Source organism: Vanellus vanellus, assembly GCF_965231255.1.
Source record: "Vanellus vanellus genome assembly, chromosome: 6".
In the NCBI taxonomy this organism is placed as follows: domain Eukaryota; kingdom Metazoa; phylum Chordata; class Aves; order Charadriiformes; family Charadriidae; genus Vanellus; species Vanellus vanellus.
This window is the reverse complement of record NC_138911.1, coordinates 21296815-21315086: the sequence shown is the minus strand read 5'-3', so window position 1 is coordinate 21315086 and position 18272 is coordinate 21296815. Positions and strand designations below refer to the sequence as shown.

At 36.8% G+C, this 18272-nt stretch overlaps 1 protein-coding gene across 2 annotated transcripts; it reads right to left on the bottom strand.

Annotated features, from left to right (window-relative positions):
- Positions 1-11215: 11215 nt before the first annotated feature.
- On the bottom strand, positions 11216-17951 carry GAL (galanin and GMAP prepropeptide; the record flags this gene model as incomplete). Of its 2 annotated transcripts, XM_082485121.1 has the most annotated exons (6): positions 11216-11524; positions 13981-14058; positions 15500-15586; positions 15989-16060; positions 17108-17162; positions 17871-17951. In XM_082485121.1, 6 exons carry the CDS (start codon positions 17949-17951, stop codon positions 11472-11474), a joined length of 426 nt encoding a protein of 141 aa, XP_082341247.1. In that variant the 3' UTR covers positions 11216-11471. The 2 variants fall into 2 exon arrangements, with proteins under 2 accessions (XP_082341247.1, XP_082341248.1); XM_082485122.1 differs by lacking the exon at positions 15989-16060.
- Positions 17952-18272: the final 321 nt, after the last annotated feature.

Genomic DNA, 18272 nt, shown 5'->3' with positions numbered 1-18272 from the left:
ATCTTGGCCTGTGCTGCACTCATGGATTGTGTTTTCCCAGGTGCAAGACCTTATGCTTGTCCTTGCTGAACATCATAAAGATCTTGTTAGCCCACTCTTCCAGCCTATCCAGGTCTTCCTGCAGGGTGGCTCTCCCTTCCAAAGCATCCACTTTCCCACTCAGTTTGGTGTTGTCAGCAAGCTTCGTCAGGATACACTTGATCCCATCATGCTGATTGCTTATGAAGATATTGGGCCCAGTATTGATCCCTGGGGGACCCCACTTGTGACAGGTTGCCAGTTTGAAAAGGAGTTACTTGCCACCACCCTCTGGGTCCGGCCTGTCAGCCAGTTCCCCACTCACCACACAGAACACTTGCCTAGACGGTGAGGCATCAGTTTGTCGAGGAGGAGACTGTGGGAAACTGTGTCAAAAGCCTTGGAGAAGTCCAGGTATGCAATGTCCACCACTCACCCCTCATCAACCAAGCAGGTTACTTTGTCATAGCAGGCAATCAGGTTTGTCAAGCACGATTTGCCCTTGGTGAATCCATGCCGGCTTTTCTCAATCATGTGCTCCATTTAACTTGTTATAGCCACCAGGAGGATTTGTTCCATAACTTTCCCAGGGATGGAAGTAACACTGATGGGCCTATAATTTCCTCCTTTAAGCCCTTCTTGTAGATGGGGGTGATATTAGTCTTCTTTGAGTCTTCTGGGATGTCCTCCAGTCTCCACAACTTCTCAAAAGTTATGGAGAGCAGCCTCGCAACGTCGGGCATCTCTCTTAACACCCTCTGATGGATAACATCAGGGCCTATCCATTTGTAGGGGTCAAGCTCCTGTAACAGTTCCCATACCAACTCTTCCTTCATCAACGGTGGGTCTGTGTTTTCATCAACCTGGATTTTTTGTTCCTAAGGCCTGGGGCCCAATAGTGCTGGTAAAGTCAGAGGTGAAGAAGGTGTTGAGAATCTCTGCCTTTTCAGCATTGTTGGTGACTAATTTACCTATTCTGCTTAACAGCTGGCCAATATTTTCATTCTGTTTCTGCTTGTTGTTTATGTACCTGAAGAACCCTTTCTTGTAGTTTTTTACATCTCTGACCAATTTCAGTTCAAGCTTTCAATTCAATTCTTGAGCCATACTGGTTTAGTAAGGAAAACAAAGGGAAAAATTATTCCCATATCCGTGGTCAATAAAACAAGTGCTTGGTAGAAAAAGCAGAAATAAAAATTCAGTTCTATATCAGGAAATGCTTTTTAATAGTAGAGGACAGTGAAGCACTCACTGCCTAGTTTGGTGGCAGGATTATGCAGACCTTAACACTGGCGGCCTTAAAAACAAGCACTCTTCAGTTACGGTTTATGAGCAGCTGATCTTGCTGGGAACTAGAGAATAGTTTAGATGACCTCTTGCATTTATTTCCTTTCCAACAACTTTACAAGCTGAAGAATTATTTGACTTGCAAGCAGGAAAAGAAGTCCCTCTGTGAGGAATTCCTGGCATTTCATTGGTAGATTGGTTGGCTTGATTGTTTGTTTATTTATGTTAGGAAAGGATATGATGACAGAATAATTTATTGTCATGTAAGAACTGGCTTCTAAATAAAAAGAAAATTTGCCTAGGATTTCTCCATAGAGAGAAATATAAATATAAATTAATAAAACTACAGCTACCAAAGCTATGAGAGTTACCAGAGCCCATGTTCTTGCTTGTATTAGAGCATAGAAATCATCTCTTGACACAACTTTAGTAGCTGTACTATGTATCTCTCCAATGCCAGCATCAATCTGCAAGGTTTCTCCTTTGCTCACTTAATAAAAAAAATGTCAGCCCTAAGGTCAGCACCAAATTAAGTCCCTGCTGATATTCACTTACTTCCAAATACTGCAGTTTAAAAAGTCTATGTAGCCTTGTAACTGAAAAAAATATTCAGAAATCACACATATGGCCAGTACTGCTGTTGATTCCCAAAATCCTGACAACCCAGTGTAGCTTCCAATTTCAGCTATAGTGGCTTGCCTCTGGTGAGAATAAAGCCCCAAAGAGACAAGTAATCCACGTAGGAACATGAAGTCATCAACTGTTTAACAATTGTTTGAACAAACGTCTGCTCTTACTTTACCTCTTAAGACTGGCTTTTCATAGAATCATAGAATTGTCTAGGTTGGAAGAGACCTTTGGGATCATCAAGTCCAACCATCCCTACTCTACAAAGTTCTCCCCTACACCACATCCAAACGTCTCTTAAACACAATCCAGGGATGGTGACTCAACCACCTCCCTGGGCAGTCTATTCCAATGCCCGACCACCCTTTCTGTGAAAAATTCCTTCCTAATGTTCAGTCTAAATCTACCCTGTTGGAGCTGGAAGCCATTCCCTCTTGTTCTGTCATTAATTACCTGTGAGAAGAGACCAGCACCAACCTCTCTACAGTGTCCTTTCAAATAGTTGTAGAGAGTGATGAGCTCTTCCCTCAGCCTCCTCCTCCTCAAACTAAACAGTCCCAGCTCCTTCAACCGCTCTTCATATGATTTGTTTGCTTGGCCCTTCACCAACTTCGTTGCCCTCCTCTGCACTTGCTCCAGCATCTCGATATCTCTCTTGTATTGAGGTGCCCAAAACTGGACACAATACTCGAGGTGTGGCCTCACCAGTGCTGAGTACAGGGGCACAGTCACCTCCCTACTTCTGCTGGCCACACTATTTCTAATACAAGCCAGGATGCCGTTGGCTTTCTTGGCCACCTGGGCACACTGCTGGCTCATATTCAGCCACTTGTCAATTAGAACCCCCAGGTCTCTTTCTGCCAGGCAGCTTTCCAGCCATGCTTCCCCAAGCCCATGTCGCTGCATGGTGTTATTGTGGCCCAAGTGCAGAACCTGGCACTTGCCCTTGTTGAAACTCATACCACTGATGTTGGCCCAATGATCCAATCTATCTAGGTCTCTCTGTAGAGCTTCCCTGTCCTCCTGGGAATCAACACTCCTGCTTAACTTGGTGTCATCTGCGAACTTGCTGATGATACACCCTATGTCCTTATGGAGATCATCAATAAAGACGTTAAACAGAAATGGTCCCAACACTGAGCCCTGAGGCACACCACTTGTGACCGGCCGCCAGCTGGATTTAAATCCATTGAGCACCACTCTTTGGGACCTTCCAGTCAGCCAGTGCTTGATCCAGCAGATCGTATGCTCATTCAGGCCGTGTGAAGCCAGTTTTTCCACGAGAATTGTATGGAGGACAGCATCGAATGCTTTTCGATATACAATATCAACAGCCTTTCCCTCGTCCAATATTCTGGTTATCTTGTCATAGAAGGAGATCAGGTTTGTCTGGCAGGACCTGCCTTCCATAAACCCATGCTGACTAGGTCTGATCCCCTGGTTGCCCATTATGTGGGTTTTGATGGCACTCAAGATGACCTGCTCCATGACCTTCCCTGGTATCGAGGTTAGACTGACAGGTCTATAGTTACCTGGATCCTCCTTTTTGCCTTTCTTGTAGATGGGTGTTACATTTGCCACCCTCCACCCCATTGGGACCTCCCCAGTTAGCCATGACTTCCTGTAAATGATGGTTTGGCGAGCACGTCTGCCAACTCTTTCAGCACTCTTGGGTGTAGCCCATCCGGTCCCATAGACTTGCGTGCATCCAAGCGGCATAGCAGGTTACTGATCTCTTCCTCTTTAATCGTGATGCTCTCATTTTGCTTCTCCTCCCTGTCTCCTAGCTCTTGAGGTTGGGTGTCCAGGGAACAGCTGGTTCCACTGCTAAAGACTAGCAAAGTAGGCATTGAGCACCTCAGCCTTTTCCTCATCCTTTGTAACTATGTTTCCCTCTGCATCCAATAAAGGAGGGAGATTTTCCCTAATCCTCTTTTTGTTATTAATGAATTTATAGAAATATTTTTTATTATCCTTAACAGCTGTAGCCAGGTTGAGTTCTAGCTGCACTTTGGCTCTCCTTATTTTCTCCCTGCATAGCTTCGCTACATTTTCAAATGATACTGTTGTTTCCCAGAAACAAATTATTTCAGTTTATACCATTCCAGCCTTTGGTATTCTAACTCAGCAGCAGCAAGCTAACAAGAAAGTGGGGCAGAAGGCTGACCTGGCTGACCAGAGATCTTCTAGAACTTAGGTGGAAAAGGAAATGGAAGCAAGGACAGGTGACACGGGAGGACTACAGAGATGCTGTTTGCCATTGTAGGGAGAAAATTTGTGTGGTAAAAGCTTGATTAGAAAGTAGTGAAATTATAAAATATATACAAAAAAAAATCAAGCTCCCAGGATGATGACCATGTCAACAACAGGCACAGGGAAAGACCCAGACTGGACTCAGTGACAGATGGGAACTGGATTCCAGATCTGGATTCAGGAATGTACCTATCGGGATCAAAGGCAGACAAACAATCAGCGTCCTCCTCGAATGATGGCCATTGAAGAAAGAGGGCTGACCCTTTGATCCCTCGGCTTTTATACTGAGCATGAGGCAGATGGGATGGAATACCCTGTACGTCAGTTTTGGGTCACCTGTCCTGTCCGCTCCTCCCTGCAGGTGTGACCCATCTACACTTTTCTGCTGCTGACCCTGCAATGGGCCAAATAACAAAGTTAGCTGCCCTTGGTTGTTATAGCAATAAGTATAAGCAAGACTCTCTCTGCATACCGTTCTTTGGCATAAATTATAAACAATCAGGTCTTACCACTCTGGAAGTGGACAGCGTCTGAAAATTACGCTGTTAATTTCAGAGATTTCAGTTAGTTAGAGGAGGCTTAGCTGAAAAGTAAAATTGCTGAACAGAAAATTGGTTCTGTTTTACCTCAAACGAGGACATATTTCAAAACCTGACCTCCTTGCATGCTCCCATAAATCAGTCAAGTGCATTTCTGCATCTCAAAATAAATTAATGCCTCCAAAAAAACCTGTCCTTAAATCACTTTTGAAAATAAGGGATTGGAATCCTTTATTGCTTTGATTCTTCTGAAAAATATACCTCAAATATGTCCACAGATGTGATTCCACTTTGAATTCACAAAGGGTAGTGTGGTAAAAAGGATTACATTTTTCCCCCATAAAGGAAAGCATCCTTTCTCTCTGGCTTAGGCAAAGAACAATGCATAAGTGTAATAGCTACTCAAGATGATAAAAGGAAAAATGTGTTACATCTGCTTCCCTTTACCCAGCCAAGAATATCTATCTTGTCAACACTGTCACAAATAGGAATTATTGGTTATTACAGTGTTTTATGCTAATAGATAGCTTGAGTGGGGAGAAGATTACCAAAATAATGATTAACACAACAAGACTATTAAGTTTAATCAAAATGAGTTTTGGAAACAGATGTTTGAGGGCTGCGGTGAGAGATAAAATACTGTCTATAATGTACACTCAAAAAGAAAACAAAAATACACCAAAAAGCAGAGAAAATTTTAATTATTTTGAAAAAAAAAAAAGGTTATGTAGTTTGAACTACATAAAATTAATTAAGATTTCACAGGTGTGGGTATATTTCTAAATAATACACAGACACAGTATCACTTCTTTAATGGCTAGAATCAATAGATGGTTCTGAAGGCCCAAAGTGACAGGAGGATTTAATGAACAATGTACTTTGTAGCAAGCGGGAAGGAGGGGTATTGTTTATGGAATGAGGGTGATTTGAGCTTTTATTTCTGAAATTATATTCAGCATAAGATCTGAGATTTATTAAAATGAGATTTTTTTAAAACATTGGTCCACTGTATAAGGTCAGATCTTAACTGATATGAATAAACTTACTTTCAAGATCATCAGCACCACTATACTGAGTTTCATAGTTGAGAGCAGAAGGGGATTCAGATCTTCACTTAGCAGAACTGCCCTCTTTATTTGTCCCTCATATGTTGTCTTTGAAGAGCTGTATTTTTAAACAGTGACTAAGTAGGTAACCAGCATGAAAGCCAAGCAGCCCCAATTTGCAAAACTGTGTTTTGAAAAGTGGTGCAAAAATGTAACACCTAGCTGTAAAAACATGGTTAGTTTTCCTGTCTGCTCCTACTGGTTCTTTAAGTCTTAGGGCTTGGGTTCGTTCTGCTTGATTTGAAGAAGCAAAGCAAAATGCCTAATTTCAAAGATTATTCCGGATTCAGAGCCAGGGCTCACTCTCCAGCTAGCAGAGAGCAGAATGTGATTCAGATCTTCACTTAGCAGAATTTTCCTCTTTATTTCAAGTGCCTAAAGCTCCTAAAAGAAGAGTCCTAAAAGGTTACCCAATATAAGTGTCCCCAAACACTGATTTGCAGAAGAGGTAGATAAAATTCTCATGCAAATCTTTGAAGACTACTTTGAGTGGTGTTTTAATAGCTGCAGAGAACAGTAGATGTGAAACCCACCAGAAAGCTAATGATTCCTAAATCTACTATTTTAGATTAGGAGTTCAAGATCAATAGGACAACCATACGAAATTACAGAAGTAGCTTAGGGAAGCAGGGTGTGATCCCCTTACACTGACATCTGAACAAATAGTAAGCAAAGAATACTCGTTCTATAAGTATGACATGGGAACTCATATTCACGTAAATGATCAGTTTTAAATCTTGTAAAGAAATACCATCTCTAATATTGATAAAGGTAATAACAGCCATAATGTTCATAAATCAGATCAATGATTTTCTGATGGAATGATTTTTAATGAAATAGAATCTTTTCAAGGAAACGTATGACCTCTGAAGGGGAAGTTATAGAAGGAATCCACTCTGAATTAATTATTTAATTGTTTGTAAGTGCTAAATAGTCAAAATTTATATTAGAAACTGTACCAAAGGCAAAAAATAAAAAAAATTGCAAACTGAACAGTAACATTTTATCCTGATTTGAGATAGATTGTATTTTGGTATTTTAGAATTTACCCTCAGACAGACATTCCATATGAAACTCATGTCTCCCAGCACTCAGAAAGGCTATATGATTTATACATAGTTAATTAGTGGAAAATCTGTGGAGATCAATTCAATTAGAAATACCACAGGTGATGGAACATATATGAGTTGAATCTCAAGGGAATTTGACCAAGTATTTGGGAATAATGTAGTGCTTTACAAGCAATAATTCTCATCTGCAGCTCAACTCTGGCTTTTTAAAGCTTGTTTCTGGGAAGTGCTGAGTGTTGCCCATGAATTGACAAATAGCCTATGCTCTGAAGTATTAAAAATCTTAGCAACTGATATTTGTATACCCAGCTACTGAATATGAGTAGCAGAACCATCTGTGAGTTGCGGTTTTCTATGGTAGGTCCATGTCATGCTCAGTTCTCACAAAATTAAATATCAAAATTATTATTTGCTTTCATTTAAAAATAAACGATATAACACAAAATAGTGACAGAAGTACCGCACTTGATGTTCTTCGTTAATTGGTGAAAAATCTTTTCTTCTGCTAAGAACACTCATCTCTAAACTTTCTTTTAATCCTCACATCTGCCTTAGAAATCCCCTGAGGTAATTTATATCCTCATATTTTATTTCCTGCTGTCCATTTCTAACTTGTTGCTTTTTTGTATCACTTACTCTGAAATCATATAAGACGACTTTCATCACTTTTTCTGTGAGTTATTAATGTGTTGCTTCACATACTATCTCATATCATATCTCCTCATCTTGTTGGAAAGGCAAAAGAACAGCTAAGAAAGCGTCAGAATCTTTTGTAATCTAACTCACACCGAGCTTTTCTGTTATCTTAGAATGTTAGTGCACTAGTCAGGCAAAAAGGGCTGTAGTTTGGTTTTAATTACGGTAACATTAAACTTGAAAGCAGAATTATGTCAACCCTGGTATCAAGCCCCCTCAAATGTCCTCAGTATTCTGAGTCCTATCTAATTTTTCAATGCTACTTTTTCATTTTGACCCTTACATGAGTAGACACGTGGGAAAATACATGTATCCTGTCAGCTGCCTTATGACTTCCCAATCTAAATAGACTGTTTTGTGTCAACTCTGCCAACAGAAATTCTCTCTTTTATACTGACTTGATCTGCATTTAAACAAGTCTTAGTGAGACCACCTGACAGGTGAAGCACTGCCAGGTATAAAATTAGACCTTTTGGGACATAGATAGTATTAATTTCTGCAGAATGTTTAGCCAAAAACATGTAATTTTCAAGTTTCTTTTGTAAATTGGCATCAGATGATATACAGATGAAGAAGCCCTTTTAAGTTAATTCCTCTGTGCACACATGTCCATAATATGTTCTAAGAAACAATTTACTTAGACTTTTTGAGGTAGTGGTTTCATTTGGACCTTGAAGTACTTTTCTTCCATGAGTACAATTGTTTCCTTTCAGAAACTATGGCCTCCACAATGTCCTGTACCTGTCAGAGTCACAATTTCATTGTGACATGTATGGAAAAGGACTTCTTTAACTGGGACTGAGGTCTAAAAATGTTATTTGATCATTTTATCAGGTAATCATGAAATCGAGGGTTACAAGAAGAATTGAATTCACTAAGCTCTTTTACGTTGACATTTAGGACTCTCTCATCTCTCTCCTTACTAGTCTCTTTCTCTAGCTAAAGTCACAATCTGTTTAGTCTCTCTGTGTATAAAAGTTGTTCCCTGCTGCTGAAGATATTGGTCACTTTTCTCTACAGCTTTTCTGTTTCTATAGTACTTTGGTTTTTTTTTTTTTTTGCAATGAACTGATCAGAACTGCAGCTGGAGTCAAAGTTGGGAATGGTGGCATAATGATGTTTTCTAGTTTGGTTTTGGCTACTTTCATTATAATTCCTAACATTCCATTTGCCTTTCTAACTGCTGATGAGGTTTAGAATGACATTTTTTTAGAGGACCATGTACAATGAGTCTAAGCTATTTTTCTGTTAGACCATCATTATGTGTATGCAAAATTAGAGTTGTTTTTCTCTGCATAGAGTTGGTTTACTTTGCTTGCATCAGCATTTAATTTCATCTGCCATTTTATTGTCCAGTCATTCTGCATCATGCAAGCCTTCTGTTCATTGTCAGAGGTAAATTGGCATGCTGTGTAATTTCATATCACTGACAAACATTACAGCAAAGTTCCACTCTTTTTTTTAGACTTTGGCTTTTGTCTTTAGTGCAGATGTGTGTTTGATGCAATCCTACACAAAAGTAGGATAAAATTTAAGCAAATCAGCAAATAAACAAAATGAGGAGGAAAGGGTTAGGGATTTTTTTTTATTGTCTACTGAAGCTTGTCACTTTTTTTGATTGTCTCTTTGCCTGTTGAAACTAATGGCTTTCAAATTGTGGTTTAAAGGCCATCTTTTATCAGGTGTTTGTCTGAGAGATTATGATTATGGAGATGTCATTCCAAATATTTGCAGAATTTAGGTCTGAGATGTAGCAATGTAAGACATGCTTTAAATAAAATAAGAATGTCAATAAAATAATGTTACTAAAATTGATCCAGAAGAATACTCCTTTATTGGTTTTTGCCCCTTTGTTTTTGCAAAGATAAGAGCTGTAGAGGGTGAAGAAACAGTCTGAAAATTTTACCTCTCTCTGTATTTTGGAATAATACCAGTATATGCTTGAAAGTAGTAATTATTAAGTGAAAGTATGTGTACTGTTTTGATAATTACATTATAATGATCCTTTATTTTTTATTATATACATATAGCAGTACAGCACAATGAGTAAGAACTTGTGGACCTCCCTTCTTAGACAGTAATGTAAATTTTCCAAAGAACTTCATCCTATGAATTTTTCAGTATTTCAAATAATCTCAAATTTCAGAATTTCAAATAAACATTGTAACAAGACCATTCCAACTTCAATGAGCTGACAGTATGCTTATTTGATTTAAGTAATAACTGTTTTCTAATTTTAAACTCAATTGCTTATCCTATTTGAAAAGAAAATATATTCTATGCTAAGATTATGGTTTTTTTATTTGATCATAGATTCAGTTGCCTTGCCATAGAAAGATGGCTTCTTATTAAGGTCTGCAAATGGACACTTTTAGCAGTCAATGAACCAAAGTCCAAGGAAGTCAATGAAAAGTATGCTTCTTGATTTTAGTGACCTCTGCTTCAAGTTTAGGACAGGAAATGTGGATATTGCTAGTGAAAATGTGTTTGGAATTACTGAATTATACTAACGTACATAAGTTAAATTTCACTCTATTCTTTTTTTTTTGGGAACCCATAAATTTACCAAGTAATGTTGAACTAGCAGCATGTATACTAACAGTGTATACTTTTTTATTACTCTTGCAAAAAAAACATTGTCTGAAGGGCTTACTCAAAATCTCGTTGGATCTGATATAAAGTGTACATTGTACACTTTGGGAAGTGAACATCGGACATTAGACCAGAGGACAAGCATAGGCTGATTGACAAGGTGAGATAACCTTGTTGGTTCAAATTAAATGCAGTGGCTTGGCATCTAGAATGTATTCTGCTATGCTAAAAGTGAAAAACAGATTATGTAATAATATTCTGCAAAATTTATCAGTCTGTGCAATTTAGTGCAGAGCAGCATTTTGAAAGGATGACATTTCATTGCATTATGCAGAGAATGAAAGTTATCTGAATGTGAAAAACCTTTCTAAGATTCCGTATCCTCTCAAACCTTTCCTCATTCTTGATATGACATTTGTTGGTTATTGGCTTAGCAGTCTGGTCCCAGTACACCAAGGCTCTTTCATAGGGATTAAGCATGTATTCAAGTGCTTTGCTGGATTCAGACTAAAGCATCTTTTTTAATCAATATTTTTTTAATCTTGGAGTAGACAGGAGAGTTTCTTCATTAAAGAACACAAACCCAGTATTCTTGACAACATAGAAATAGGAATCCTACACATAGACTTTGTATCAACCTGTTACTGGTACAGAACAGTTCAGTTTTATTGCATGAAGGTATGCTTTGGTCAATGGCCTAGTGTATTACAGGTGAATAATATGAAATTTAAAATGAACATGAGTTTATTTTATGTCTATGAAATTATGAACAGGAAGTAAGGCTTCCATGAAGCATAGAAGTACAGACAGATCTGTGCCCTAAAAGGAGTCTGTATGGCAGCAGTTTGAAGTCACTGTTCTTTTTCTCAGTGAGCAAAAGTACCCAATATGTAGTATTTATGTTTTATTTTACTGTAATTTTAAAGAGTCTAGACACAATGTAATCTTACAATTTAACCTGGGCTTTGTATATGATGTATTGTGCGCTGGTACATATTTAATTTTAAAATGAAACAATGTAGTTGCTCTTTATTTTTATTTTATCATTTACCTACAGAAAAATTTTACCAAGGCAAAATTTTACACAATAACATCACAGAAGAGAGAAAAAAAAAGCAAACAAAAATCCCCAGACAAATAAACAAAAATATCCAGAGGGCCGAAAGCTTTTTACCATTTATCAGATTAATGCAAACAATACTTCTCATCTTCAGCTCATTTGGATTTTTTGTTTAGAATTCAGTTTAAAACTACACTACAACAAAATAAGAATGCATTCTTCTTCAAGACTGGTTTGTTTCCTCTGGTGAAGGTAGTTTGTCAAGTGCTCCCACCTCTGCAAAAAGAAAAAAAAAAAAAAAAAAAAAACACAATTAACACATATGTAAATATATGTATTAATCTTAACAATTTAATAATGAAATCCAATTTCATTACTATACATTTTTATATTTTTCTTCTCACCTGTGAGGAAAACCCTTGAACTTTTCATATTTTAATTTATGAAATATTATTTTTTCTTTAAAATGTTAATAATATCCTATTATTAATAATATATAATAATAATTTTACGTTTTTAGAAACAGCAGTGACAGAATGACAATGAAATTATATCAATTGCTGAATCCCAGCATCTCAAAAGTTTTAACATTATGCAATTATGGCTGCCATCATGGAGCCTGCTCTATATGGGAGGCCTTTAGAGCTGGAGGGAATAATTTTCAAGAGAAAGAGCTGAAGTCCACTTTTAGTTATTGCCAAGATACTTCTTAGCAGTTAAATATTCACTTTGTCTTGCAGATTGAAATGTATGTCTAATCTGAATAACCATTACCTGAATCTGAATCCCATGAGTGGGAATTTTCCATCTCCCCGCAAAGGAACATATCTAAACCAATATATTTAACGTAGTAAAGTTCCATTTAAGCAAAAATGTTAAAGCATCTCTACCACAATAAAGTATGTTTCTCACCTCCTGAACCTACAGTTCTGATTTTATGTAAGAGTTCGTACTAGGTCTTGCTAATAAGTAAAACTCAGGGGTTGGAACTAGGTGATCTTCGAGGTCCCTTCCAACCTAAATCATTCTATGATTCTATGATAAATATTGTTATGGGATAACATGGTAACATTCTGTGTCTTTTGAAACCTAGGAATACAAGAATTCTTTCAGGTAAAATCCATTTTATATGACCTGGAAATTACTTTTTTTTTTTTTTTTTTTTTTTTATGAGTACGGATAGTAATACCAGCTTTTCTGAATAAAAACAGCTGTTTGTCATCACTACCCTAAACAAGGAATTGATTAGAGTTATAATACAGCCTTTTTTGCTCATTCTTCCCAGGAAAGAAGTAATTTGAATTTTTATGGCGTGCATTTTGTTTTCTTGCTCAACTTAGCAGCTCAGCCTATTCAGAGTGCTTTCTTGAGCTCAACATTTTTCACATCCTTTCTGTCCTGTCCAGTTATTGTCATTACTTCTTAGGCTCACATAGCAGGGTAAAGGAGTGTTCTTCACAACAGCACAAACAGGTTACTACTTTGTCCAGAGTAAATATACATGCTAATAATTTACTTTAAATATATATTTTAATTATCTCAGACCCCTAGTACTAACCATAAACAGTTTTTGTTTCAAATGCAAAGTTGATTCAGTAAACACTAGGTTGATATTTTCAGTAGTGAGAATTATTTTGCCTGGGTGGAAGAAAATAATTCAGAAAAAGATGCCCGAAAGGTCCAGAATTTTGTTTCCTAGATAGACAAAAAATGAACATAACTCTTGAAAGTCTCTTTTAATAAAAAGAAATTAAAATACAAATGTAGCACACAGCTTTGTTACTGTTCCAAAGCATACACTTGCCACAAAATTGCTTATAATTTGTTGCATACAGAGGTAAAAATATAGACGTTACAGATTTGTTTAATTGTCTGCTTTCCAAGACAGAGAATTTTTCCAACATTTGCAGGGAAAATAACTTTTTTTCCTTTCTGTTGTTTTCTTTGCAAGTATATATTATGTTTTCAAACATTTTGTAGACAGCTTTAGAAGGGCTGAAAAGGTATTTAAAAGCTCAGAATTGCGGTATATTTTTTAAAAAGCAAAAGTAATGAAAACTCAGAAGCACCCAGATTTTTTCTTTACCTAATGCTATAATAAAGTTACCATTCTTACAGAATCAGATGTAGCTCAGTTTTACAATTCTTGTCACAATTTAGAGACTCCACAGAGTTTTTACTAGCAGCATTTTGAGCTGTTTGCCAACATTCAGCTTTATGGTTTTTCAATTTTATGATGTGACTTTATTGTAGAATACATGCAGAAAGGGAGATGTATTTCTTTTTCTAATAACAAGTGTTTCAGAATTTCAACCAACTGTTCTTGGCATTAAACTGAGGTCTTATATCATTTGTTATTGAATTGTTTTATACTAACTCACATGTAATCAGACTGCATTCAGTTTGTTTTCAACTCTAAAAGCTGGCTCAATACGATTTTAATAGTAGCTGTTATTATTTTCACAGTGCCCAGAGTAATCAAATGGTATTGTAACCCTGCTATGTTGGATATTCATTGACCTGCAGTTTGGTAGGACTACCTGCGCTCTCTAAATCAGGCCTATGCCTAAGTGCACCAAAATGGAATTAACAGCTTCTTCCCCCTGACAAGAGATGCTGTTCAAAGTCTAGCATACTCAAATCTGTAGCAGACTTGTACATTCACTGATACACCTATTTTCTCAGTAAATTTCACAGCAGAAAGCCTGAAAGATTAGAACGTATTCACTAACCTTTAAGATGCAAGTAAGTCAAAAATTCAATTACTGTGCGCACAATGTTTTCATCAGCCAGTGGTCTTCCAAGTTTCCCTATAAAACAAGCTGGTTGTTACTGAATGTTAACACAGTATAAAGATTATTGTGTGTGACATTGTGGCTAGGTTTATGAGTACTCTGGAAAAAAAAAAAAAAAAAAAAGCTATCTGAAATTTCTTTTTCCTTAAAATCCTTAATAGAAGACCTTATTTCATGGAAGAGTAATGCCACTTTCAGGTAGGTCACTCCAATTCTCAGAATCAAAATTGCCCAGCTTTGTATGGTATTGCTGCATAGGAGCTGCTTTGACACCTTAATGGTCATGGTGCTTGAGGCCTTATGAGTTCTGTTGCAGAAGAGAGTTTTTCTCTTTTCTCAACTCTCTCCTTTGTGTCCACTAGCCTGATATTGAAGGGAAAGATAAATTTAGCCAACAAATTCATCAGTTTTGCAAAACAATTAAAAGTTCTTCATGTAGTTGAACTTTGTTCCCAATAAGCCACTCAGGTGATATAAAAGCTATTCATAGCCCAAAAGGTAGGCCTGAGACTTTACTAAAAGCTCAGAAAGGTATGTTTTTTCATAAGTGTCTAAGAGAATATACTCCTCTTTGATGCATGTTGCCATTTTAAGATACTTCTGTAACTATTCAGTGGGATTTAAAAAAAAAAAATCCTTTTTTTTTTTTTTCAATTTTCAATTATTTTCAATTTTCAGTTGAATTTTTTTTAATTGAAAAATTTTCGATTAAAATAGGAATTCTGGCTACCTTATCCATTTTTTTTATATATATTCAAACCTCCTTTGAATAGGAACTCTATAATAAACTTTAGCTTCAAAGAAAACTTTTGATGGGAGAAGAGCATCTAAAGTTACATTCATAACAGAAGCGGTTATATAGTTTTCGGGTCCCGACCAAACTTTTCTGGTCAGGTTTACTTGTAATTGTGGAGGTGGAGCAGTACCTGGCAGAAGAGTTCCATAACTTTTAAAGATCATCAACATCAACTTAAAACATAAAAAGAGCCACACAGTTCTGAGGTCTAGTTTCAGCTCTGGTATATCAGAATAATAAAAAAAAAAAGTTTGCCAGTTTCAGTAGTGAAACTGAAAGATTCCTTTATGGGTTCTCTTCTTTGCTGAGAAAATTTAACTCTTGAGTGTCTAAGACGGCACTTGAAATAATTATTTCAACATATGAAAAGAAAAAAAACTAGGTTTATTCAAAGTAATATGATACTTTAAAAAAGTAATAATACTTTAAAAACAACATAATTATGGTACTGGTACTTTTTGCTAGGCACCAAGATGTTTTAAACTATGACCAAAGAGCACACTGAATGGACAATTTTAATTTTTCTTCCTTTCATATGTTTATTAGGATTTTTTGTTAAGTGCAGGAATAGCCTTGTATCTAGGTAGTTAACTCAGTAACAGTAAATAAATTACTAAACAAAAAACAACTCAACAATACTGGCTTTCACAATTTCATTACCTGCTTTGATATCCTCATCAAGCTGTATTTCACGTTTACCAGTGAAACCATGTTTGTCATTAAAAGATCTGTGGTTATCTACTGCATCTGATAAATAAATTAAAAATCAGAAGAGTTAATTGACTTAATAACCACCTTTGCTATATCATTTGCTTTTCAAGGATTTCAAAGTAAAGATCGTGATAGGCACTTTCGATGTACAAAATGACAAAGAAGCAATTAGTATGTCAGTAAATAAAATAACCTTTCTTCTGAATTTGTGCTTATGATTTATATAATTTACAGACCCAGTCCTATACTACATACTTGCTGAAGCCATTACTTAATTTAGAGGAAGTTTTAAATAAAATGTAAGTTTGTACATTCACATGTAATTTGGAAAGCTGGTTTTGCTACTCTTTCCTCTATTTTTAGAAAGTGTTGCTAATGAACTTGCTTAAGTGAAAACTGCAGATAGTTTACATGAATAACCTTCAAAAACTATCTTACATGCCCCTGGTGCCTCTTCTCTCCCCCTTGCAAGGGGCATTTCCATTATCAGTAAAAGCTGATCAATACGACCTGCAACAAAGGATGATTCCTATTATCCAGTCTTAGATAAATGGCACTTTGACAAGTACATTTCCCCACAGTATCTTTGCCAATTTGGCTAGATCTGCTTCGGGGCAAATATACTCCCAAACATTTACAGAACCGGTTTAAGATGCATTAATCTTTTTTTGGGTTTTGGGTTGTTTTTTTTTTTTGTTTTGTTTTTGTTTGTTTGTTTGTTTTTAACATATACATAAGGTTACATATAATAAATTAAGAAAGTCATAGTAAGGATCTGTAGTATTTGTCATGTATTCCAGAGACCAAAAATATAGAAACATTGGTAATGAGTGTTATTACATCAACAAGAAATAGTGGTAAAAGGACAGATATTTGAGACAGCTTAGCACTGCATTTCGCTTTTCTTATAATCTACATTTGTGATTGTCCATCTTTGTAAACCAATGTGTTCCTGTATTTTAAAGACCTTGTACATTAAATATTGCTTACATAGCGAACTGTTAATATTTACAATCATGAGTTTGCATCTTATTGTTTTAATTTGTTTTGCTTTAATTGGAGAAAAAAAAAAAGTAGTAGTAAAATAAAGCCACATACCAAAGCCATTTTCAAATAGATTTAAAGGTGAAACCTGAAATACATTACAAATTGCCAAAACATCCCATTTTGTCATTCTTCCCTTGACATCTAAGATGCTTTAATGTTTTGTAACACTGCCGGAGGGAGGGGAAGTATTTGTCATATGAAAATTACAGTTCAGAAGCACAAGGAGCAACCAGATGTGCTTCTGGATATAAAGCCATACACAATTCTGCTTTAGAAAAGAACAGTTACTGTCTTAAGACAACTCAATTCTATAATAGGCACATAACAAATATCTAAACAAGTCATCTCCTAAATTGGTTTCTTCGGTCTTGCAGGTTTAGACAAAATTACTGTATTCATCAGAAAAGTAAGTAGCACACTACAGCAAACAGGTTTACAAGAAAACAAAAACAAAAACAAAAACAACCTTCTGCACTTTGAAATAATGCAAAAAAAGAGTGCTTGACTTACGTGGCCCAAGTAGATAACCAGCACTATTCAAAGTCCAGCCCCTTTTTTCTTTTGCCTTAAAGAAAAACATGCAAGTATGTTATTGCATGAACTACACCATGCTTCCTGAAGACAAAGTAAACAGGACACAAACAGATATTCTCTTAGCAGAAAGTGTCTTCTGAAAGTTTAAAAAAACCCAAAGAAATATTGTAAAAAAAAAAAAATAAAAGCCAATATCATTGAAGCAAATATTAATGGTGAACTCTTGCCCTGTCCCCGTCTAACTCAACAGTTTTGCCATTGACATCCATGTGGTGTGTTGATTTTACACCATATAAGTGAAACTGTAAATCACACTTTGGAGGCAGAAACTTTAACTTTATACTCCAAGTTTATATTACCACCTGATAATCACCTTAACAAACATCAATGTTTTCTTTTAACTGGTTGGGTGTACACAACATGTGTCTTTATAGAAAAAGAAGCCCATATGTGCACCATATTTTCTGAGTCAGACAGGACATCCATTCAATTTTCGTCTTTAAACTACACTTTCTTTTTTCCCTTTAGTCATATTGTTACAAAGGAGCTAGTATTCAAAAGCCCTAAATTTTTAACTAGAACCCTGTTTACTGCCCAAAATGTTTTTGGGTGCTGCATCTTGTCCAACCCCTATACCTAAACACGGTGCAATATCCCTGCAAGGTTTATTGTTATTTGCCAGCTGAGACACAGATGCTGCCCAATGGATGGGATCCCCAACAGTGAAGTTAGTACTTACTGAGAAAACCAGTCCGAATGTTTCTGACAGGGCAGCACAAACAATTAAAGACAGAAACAGGAAACTAGTGCCCCTCTGCATCTGGAAAGAAACCGTACTAAGGTAAATGCTCTGAGTTATCTCTTTGCCTGCCGATTACAGATCCCCCCAAGGCATCCCCTCGGCAGGTGGAACGAGAGGGTGAGCCTTCTTCCCATGGGGCAGGGTGGCTGTGGCTACCAGCTTGGCACCCAAGCTCCCGCTGGGAGAGAGGCCGAGAGATGGGGAGAGGAGTACCTTGAGCTGGGGCACGACAGCCTTTCCCACGCAGCGTTTCACCTGGTACGGGCAGCAGGGCGGCTTATCCTACGGCTGCAGTCCTCACGGCAGGCACTCACTGCATGGCCACAGTGCGCGGGTGTA